This window comes from Hyalella azteca, unplaced genomic scaffold (genome assembly GCF_000764305.2).
Source record: "Hyalella azteca isolate HAZT.00-mixed unplaced genomic scaffold, Hazt_2.0.2 contig11953, whole genome shotgun sequence".
Lineage (NCBI taxonomy): Eukaryota > Metazoa > Arthropoda > Malacostraca > Amphipoda > Hyalellidae > Hyalella > Hyalella azteca.
The window spans coordinates 30,343-39,725 of NW_025941927.1; the positions used below are offsets into that span (position 1 = coordinate 30,343).

The 9,383-nt window shown below is 35.4% G+C and overlaps 1 protein-coding gene across 1 annotated transcript; it reads left to right on the plus strand.

Annotated features, from left to right (window-relative positions):
* Positions 1-3,221: 3,221 nt before the first annotated feature.
* Positions 3,222-9,368, plus strand: LOC108672072 (transcription factor GAGA; the record flags this gene model as incomplete). The annotated part of the gene is made up of 4 exons (XM_018159689.1): positions 3,222-3,305; positions 7,805-8,328; positions 8,518-8,644; positions 9,275-9,368. Coding segments are annotated over exons 1-4 (829 nt in total), but the record flags the coding sequence as incomplete, so codon positions are not given.
* Between the last annotated feature and the right edge of the window lie 15 nt (positions 9,369-9,383).

The following is a 9,383-nucleotide window of genomic DNA, read 5'->3' on the forward strand; positions in this document are numbered from 1 at the left end:
TTGTACATCGTCCACACTTCTCTATAGTTTCTTATTAATACTTGTTAATTGTACATCGTCCATNCTTATTAATCCTTGTTAATTGTACATCATCCACAATTGTCTATAGTTTCTTAGTAATCCTTGTTAATTTTATACCAACCCAATGTTAAATAGTTCTGTAATAACACATACCCATAGATGTTTAGTGCGCGACCAGAAAAACTTGCATCGTCCCTCAGCTTTTGCCGCCTTACACCTCGAGGCGCCAAGCCACGTGTACCTGTGCAGCTCCACACTCTCCTCTATAATATCTATACAATTTCCTTTACATATTCAAATTTTTAATCAAATTCAAGTTTTACATATATATGCGTAATGTGATCTGAGTCTGTTGATGTGACTCTAATTAAAATTACTCTTGTCAGACTATCATGAACAAAAACTTTTGTTTTCAGCTTGTTTAATATTTAATAAGCGTTTACTTCATGTAAATTTTCATTAGTGAGGAAATTTCATTTAAGTTACAAGGTTCAGACGAAATATTTAAAATCGTAAAAAAATATTTGTTACAATAAATCATAGATGCGGGTCAAGCAGACTGGGCTTGAGAACAATTTAGCTCAGTTTAAAGCTTCTTACTTTCCTCATAGCGCTAAGTGAGGTATGCGTTTTCGCTCAACTTCCTTGTTTGTCAAGGAAAATACCCCTATGATAATTAGTCCGCGTCCACAGCGTCCCGGAAAGTAACTTCAAGCTTTAGCTGGAAAAGAACAACCCAATGTTTTCCTCGGCAATAGGGCATCCTTTTGGTCGTAGGATCAGTTCTCGACGGCGATGAGCCAATCAGCGGCCGGCGTTCTCTTTTCCAGGGTTGCCTGTGAACATCCATCCAGTTTGGCTGCAGCCGTCGTAAGGGGAGGTGCAATGCGGCGGTGACTTTAGTCTGGTAGGGTACGATTTTGAAAATTTTTAACTGAGACCAGTTTTTATATTTTTTTTTAACTGAGACCAGTTTGAGAGAAATTTTTAGGCCGAAAGTCTGAAAACAATATTTATTACAATATATTTTGTTTATAATCTCGTAATGAAGGAGCGCTTATATCATATATGGAACATGTTATTAGACACATTATTCCTTTAAATTGTTGTCAATTGTCATAACATATGATATTACATTGTCAATTAACTTTGTAACATATTCTGTTACTCATTTGTCAGTGATCTCGGAGCATCCTGTCCACAATTATTTGTTAGGTAATAAAACACTTGAGTACTAACAACGTCAAATTCAGCGAACGAATTTTCAGTATACTACATTTTTGTTGATGGGAATCTGTCATTTGAAAATTCAATAGGTTTTACAATAATGAAGAATGGGTTTATTGCCTCTGTATTACTCAGTCATAGCTTGTTATGGCACAAGACGTGGGAACAATGTTTTTTTCCTGTTTTTTTCCTGTTTTTTTTCCTATTTTTTCCCTATTAGAATTCTTCTCATTTTTGTTATTAATGCTTGCGTGTAACTTAATCGCAATTTTTTCTATAGTGGGAAAGCAAAATCCCAAAAACTATAGAAAACTTTTTTATCTTCGCGACACAATTTTAGGCCACGTGAACTAAACATTGGTAAAAAAAACTTGTAACCCCTGAGAAGTAGTGCTTTTTATAATAATAATATTAATAATAATAATTCGTTTCTAGACGTCTGTTAATGAATGTTTGATTCCGTACCCTATAAAGCCACAGTGACCATTTTTTCCTGCTTTGCCGTGACCCTAAATCCACGTCTGGAATGCGGTAGTCGAAGGCCACACTCTAAAATTCATGTCACTACAAAGTTCGTACAAATGCGCCGCATTCATGATACATGTTTTTATGCTCGACATATTTTCTTATAGTCGTCATCATAGGGAATGAATTCATGCTCCAAAGTCGGACTTCCAAGCAGTGATGGTAACGAATGCCATGTAGACTGAAAATCCCCAGGTCCGGGTTCACCTCCATGGAATCTGCGTTCAAACTCTAGTATATCTACTTAAACGTTATTGTCTGGAGGAAGATTGTTGGTTCTATGTGTTAGTAAATTTCGCTTTAAATCATTTGTTTAATTTTAAACTCGCTTTATTAAGGTTTAATGTGGCATTAAATCTGATGATGACGGGCGGAGCCACGCTTGTCGACTGCTTCAGAGAAAGTGTTGCCCGTTAGTGGGTGACTGCTCTATTTATTTGGTGGCCGTTAGTGGGTGACTGCTCTATTTCCAACACATAAATCAATTCTCAATTGAGGAATTTAAAAAAAAACTAGCTGGGTTGACCGGCGTAGCCCAGGAGCGATAACCCAGTAATTTAAGAGTCCTCTCCGTTTTGCAGTGCAGAACTTATAGTAAATGCATTTTTTGTGGTAAATAGTATGCTTCTCTAATATGCTAACAATAATAAATTTTCAGGTCCAGGTAAAATACCGACACGATAGGTATTAGGTAATTCTGGAAACGCGCTACAAGAGTCCTTATACAATTACGGTGCCAGGCTTAAAAATAAACTTTGACAAATATCTGAAGATAAGTGAATGGAAATAAATAATTCGGAGTTATTTTAATGCCGAATATCCAACTCGTTTTCAAGAATGAGGGTTGAAAATAATTCACTGAACCGAGCCTTCCTTCAATTTACCAAGAGCAGTTGGTAATTGGACATCATGGCATTCACTTATTAAAATTTATTAAGTTGGGTACGTGTGGAGAACTACCAATCTTCGGCAACTTTGCGATTGGGAATATTTTAGTCTAAAACAGTAAATTTTTACAAATCTGGTGTGAAATGTTTCTGAACTGTTTGATTTTAATACTCATATTGAATCGTTACATGTACTTGTCGCTCCTGTGCTAAGCTTTTTCAATTTTTTGCAGGTTCGTTCCAAACATGAGGAAATTCAGCCAACTGAGCGACTAACAAAAGGGCCCGATAATGCTGCCCAAGTGACTTATAGAATTGATTTCATAACATGGCTATATAGAGTTGCATATATATTTCCCATTATTCACAGTGCATGTATGAACCAATTCATGCAGTGACTAAAACTAGTGTAAAAATAACGGGTTAATCTTGAAGGAAAATTTTAGTACGAGGCGTTGGTCTCAAAAAGTCTTGGGACAATCCAAACCAAGGCTAAAAAAACGAGTTTTTCTTGAAGCAGAATCCGCAAAAGTCTCGGGACAATTCACGCCTGAGACCGCCATGGCGGGACGGATCGCAAAGGTCCGGTGGGCAGCACACGGGCGCGAGATGTCGTCGCATCTCAGCAGCATTTACAGCAACTTGGTGAGTTGCGCACGGCAGGATGATTATATATGGCTGAATTAATATATTTCATGGTTCAACTAATATTATTCAACCAGGGCATATTTAACTAATAGGTACTTATTATAGTTATATGACATGTTGAACTAATATAGTTAAACTAATATAATTCAACCCTGGCATGTTGTACTAATATAGTCATGATTCCCGCTTGGTATGATTGTTATTCTTAATACAAATTTATTACGATGAACTTGATACAAATTATTACGACATACATTGAGAAAAATTATAGGATCATAATGTCCAAATACTGACGCATCTTCTACACGTAGCGCTAATAAGTCCTTTCGCTGGACCAAATAAGGTCATAGATGACCCACACGTGGGCAAAAAAGCATCGCCTTTTAATCAAAGTCTCGTTTGATTCCCTGAGTGAATATGAATAAACTCGGATTATTTACAATGCTGTGATATTGTTCTTAAATAATGGTTTTAATCCAAGTTTAGGTAAATTATAATGCAGAATATTCGAATCTAATTTAAAAATTTTAATCTAACGAAGGAGAAGGTTCTAAAATGTTGAATTCGGTTAAATGATTAATTTTCATAAACAATTTGAAGCTCGATTGGCATGTATATCTCATAAATAAGGGTAGAAAGCAGTTGTGACATTGAAATATAGTCTGTATTACAGAAACGAAAGTAAGGAAAATTAAATCAACAGGCTATATAATTTTTGTAAATTAAAAAATGCTAATTTACTAATTTTTATCGTTGAATTCACCCCAGATCCTCTTTTTTCTCTTCTAAAAAATTTCCGTAGAAGCCACCGTCTAAGAAATTTATTACGTTTAATGCACAATGTCATCATTCATCGCAGATTCTTAAAAGACTTTACAACATATTTCTTTTAGTAAATAGTACAATATAATAGTGTTGACGGTGAAGAATAGGCCTAGATTGGCCGGTAGAGAATTGTCTTTTAATTTTCATGGGAGTAGGTAATTTTTCCAGTAAATTTACATGCAATTCTCTTGCCTGATAAAATTTTTTAAGCAAACAGCAGCGATTCGTTGTATGCAATGTAAGACATCTGTGATCAGGCAGACGGGAAGATAAATACATTCACCAACCTGACTGGATAGTCGAGGTCGATCCAGTTTTTGTGGCATCTGCCCGCTCTCACATTGTTCCACCTTGATAATCAAGTTTTGGGCGTGAATGTATCCAAAATTTAGCTATCTATATTTTTAAAGAGTGTTCTTCAGAATGTGGGCTGGACTGCGCATGATTTTATTTCTCCTTGAACTAATAAAAGGAAAAAAACAGACTTGGTTTTAAAAATAAATAAATAAATCTTGCATCTAAAAACTTTTTTTTAGTCGCCGCGTGCTCTGAAACGATGACAAGACAAGAAAGGTCGAATTTTAAGGTGAACCAGATCTTGAGGCGTCCATATGGAAATACCAGATTGAAGAGAAAAAAATATTCATACAAGAAGATACAAGAATAACTTGTTTATTCAATATGAGAATATGCAAGTATAACCTATAGATAATACAAAAAAAGATACGAGGCTAACTTGTTTATTCTATAAAATAATACACAAGTATAACATGTAAATTAAATACAAGCTGATACAAGGGTAACTTAAATGTTAAATGTAGAGACACAAGTATATATCGTATGTTCAATACAAGAAGATACATGGATCAAATTTATATTAATATTAAGATAAGAATATGCGGGTGTAACTTGTATATTCTAAGCGTGACGACCTGACCATCGACGGCTTTTTTACCTGTACTCGTCTGTTATTTACATTAATATTTGATAACACGGTACTGACTACCGATATCTTAAAAATGCAAGGCTTATTTCTGCGTTTAGCACCCTCTCGTTTGAATCATTGGTTTAATATGAATTTGAGATATATGTATAATCAATGAGAGAAATTTAAATAGTTAATATTTCATGACCTCAGATTGTTGCTGAGAATAATAACGTAGCGGAAAAAATGCACCAAAAAATGTCATCTTATAAATTTTCTCCCTATATACACAGACTGAAGGCTTGAAACTGTTAATAATTCATGACCTCAGATCATAGCTGAGAATAATAATGTTGCGAAAAATAATGCACCAAAGAAATGCATCTTATAAATTTTCTCCCTGTATACACAGACTGAAGGCTTGAAATTATTTATAATTTAGAAGCGGTAACTCAACAAGCATCCGAACTGCACGTACGCACCCATAAAATGCGCCTCTATTGCGACTCGAAAAGTAACTTTGTGCAACAATCCTTGAAAAAACCCGCTCCTTAATTATCAGCTATATACAGGATGCGAGCACAGTGCCCTCGAGCGGTGCTTGTAGTTTTTGTTATCTTGTCAGACTACTTTGAACTTCGGGCTAGCGTTAATGGATTAGCAGACTAGGAATAATGGATAGACGCGCCGTATACTCCTTATAGTCAGTGGTTTAAAGTCAGGTAAAAAATCAGTAATAATGTTACAATAAGCAAAAATCTCAGAGGTTTTCCATGCTTCTGCAGTAGTTTTGTCATCTTTTTATTGACCTTTTCTATTTTTATTTTCATTTCTATATTCACTGAGGGTCATTCGTCTGCCAACACAGCAGCTACTGGGGATTTACGCTGGACAATTTTGACTCTCTGGGCATAGATTTTAAAAAAATCTCAATGGATGCTATTCTTAATACTTTGTCTGTTCTTCAAGCAAAAAATTACTACAGCTCTCAATTATGTGGTATCCAAGCAATGCATGGTTCTTATAATAAGGGTAACTCATGTAATAAGTGTAACTCTTGTAATAAGTGTAACTCATGTAACAAGTGTAGCTCTTGTAAAAACTGTCACTCTTGTAATTATTGTAACTTTTGTAATAAGTGTAACTCTTGGAATAAGTATAACTCCTGTAATAAGTATAACTTTTGTAATAAGTATAACTCTTGTAATAAGTGTAACTTTTGTCATTAGTGTTACTCTTGTAATGAGGGTTAACTCTTATAATAAGTGTGTGACTCGTGTAATACGTGTAAATCTTGTAATAAGTGCAATATTCGTAATACTTACGTACATGTGATAATTCTACTCTGTTTTCTAGTGTCCAGTGTTAATATCTTCAATGCTACACCCAATCGCCTAAACAATTATCTCACCAGCCTTTAATTCAAAAGACTCAATTTAAAAACGCAATTTTAAAAGTAGATGAAAATAACTTCGTAGTCGTCACGATGCAATCAAACCCTATACAAATAGCTGTTCTGACCAATATAATATGGTTTTTTGTTTGAAAATTTAAATATATTATATATTATATATATATAACATTTATATATATTGCAATATTATAATATATATAAATATATTTATATATAACAATTTATAAAATAAATATATGATACTTATTTTTTTATATACGGTGGGCGACACGAAGTGCAATAAAGGTAAAATTTTTAATTGTACTAATATTTTAATACATTTTTTAATATTTTATGATATTTTTAATTGTACTTAGTAAAGCATAATCGGACACACACACACAAAAGAAAATGGCACGACAGTCTATATTCTAATTTATTCTCACCTTTAATACTAAAATTCTGAAGTACTTCGTATATTTGAACATCTAACTTTTAATTGCACTCGTTAAATTTTGATACTAAAATAAACTGTTGAACCTATAATATCAGACGTTTCGTTCACTTCTGCATCGATATTTTAAAGACAAGATAACTGAAAATGAAAAGTCATTTAAGTTTCACATACAATAATAATTTTGGGCAAACTTCAATAGATGAAAATACTTACATTAGAATTTAGTGTACCTAATGAAATTTAGTTGCTGTTAGCAAGTGGAGAAGTTCTGTTCTCACAATATATATAGCATCTCTCTGAAAATTTACATAAGTTTCTTTTATTATTTCACTTTTTTTCTCGAAATTCCAATTCGTAACTTCATCATCAGATAAAATCGTCTGAAACCCATTACGCTGCGATGTTGCTCTATGTACTCTAAAATTCCGGTTTCTTTGCAAGATCAAGCTATTTGGTTTCAGAATTTTTTGCGCCACCGACGAGTTATTCGTCTTTTTTTCGACCATTACTTGCCATTAACGAGACTCAAAAAACCTGTCCTGTAACCTGACCAACGAAACTCCAAATGCGGCCAAGATGACGAGGCGGACTTACCCTTTAAGCCTATTTCTTTTTCTTACATTGGAGTATAAGTGTAAAGCAAACTATGAGTGTCTAAACTGTTCTCGAAAGAAATTCAATAGCAATGTAAATATGTAATTCCGGTCTAGTAAAGTTGAAAGCCTAAAGCTGTTGACATAAAAGTAAACGATACCCTGGTTACGTTTAACCGTCCCTTCAACTGCACCAATGTTCGAAGGAGTTTCATTAGAGAATAAGAATATCAACGTTTAAATTTCCTTGACAACATTCATTTTTATTCGAATTCTTGAACTTTCAACACTCCATTTCCCTAGGGCGCAGAGAGCGACTGCGTGATAGCCAGTGAAGGAGGGAGACGGTTCCCCGCTCATCGCGTGGTCTTGGCGATGGCGAGTCCATTTTTCAGCCGCATCTTCGCCACGATGACGCCCGACGTCGTCAACCCGCTCATCGTCTTGGACGGCGTTGAAGCAGACCATGTTGAGGCCCTGATGCAGTACATGTACTCTGGATACTCCATCGTCAAGTGCGAGAAGCTACCAGGTCTCTGCCGAACCGCTAAGATACTATGCATCAAAGAATTCCCATCCCTTGAAGTGGCACCATCTGTCAAGAGACACACGGATGACAGAGCTGAAGTTGTTGAGGTGACGGATGAAAAAAATTCTATACCACGGTCGTCGCTGGAACGTAGGCTGGAAGCAGATAAATATCAAATGTTTCATGCTCCCCGGAGAGACCAAGGGACAGACAAAACTTTCCAGCCGGATTTCAAGAAAATAAAAACTTGTTTGGATGAAACCCGACAACCTCTTGAAATGAATCAGCGTACAGAAAGGCGAGTTATGAATCAATCCAATTTTCAAAGAGATCATCTAGCATCAGATCCCCCAACATTCCAAAAACGAAGTGACTTTCCCTCCAGTTGGCAACAAAATTCAAAGAAATACAACGAACCCATTGAAAAAAGCTTTACTCACACCAACGCAAGTCCAAATCAAAATGGTAACAATGTCCAAATGTTCAGTCCAAGACCTAGCTATGGTAAGCCCCTGTCGGAATTTTCTCTGTTGACTGCGCCACTGGCGGGGGAGAGCAAACTTCGGGAGGCTCTACGGGTGCCTGTGACTGCTGCTCAATCAACTTCCCAGAGCGTGAGTTGATCATCAGATGTAAAAATCCTTTTGTTTTAAACTCTTGCGTTCTGTTAATTGAACTCGCAACAAGAATAGCATGACCAACATTCCTATTATATTTCAAATAGTATAGTATAGTATCTTCGGCATTGAAGAATAGACCTGGATGGGCCTGTCGCCGATTCTTGTACTTTTTTTGGCTAGATTGGCCTTTTGATCAAAAATCGTCACTAGAAAATATTTTTAATTTTATTGCCATTGATTAAGCGTTATACTATGATATCTTTTTTACGTCCTAACACTTTTGTTGAATAAAAAGGCACACCTTTGCAATGCCCTAAAATTTTGCTCGTTTTTTTTAATTATGATTATTGTTTTCGTTTCAAATTTGATTGCCTTTGTATTACCTGCAACTTTTTATTAAATTTCTAAATCTCTTCAAATTTATTTTCTTATTTAAGTTATTTCCCGGACAGTTCATAGGCTCGATAAACCTTTTGTGTCGACCCTAGCTAATGTTAGTTCTTTCCCGCGTCCGTGTTCAAAAACATGATTTCATTTTGCCATTTTTTAAGGTTATCCTGTCTCTGAATTTAGAAATACAAGCTAAATTTTAACGTTACTAGATAATTATTTATTGTCCCATAGGTGGAAACAAAGGCTATTAAGCAGGAAGATCCTCCTGAGTTAGTGGACGTGTGCAGCGTTTCTGACGACGAGGCTGTGAAGGATCGCCTCGCTTGTGACTCCTCCACAT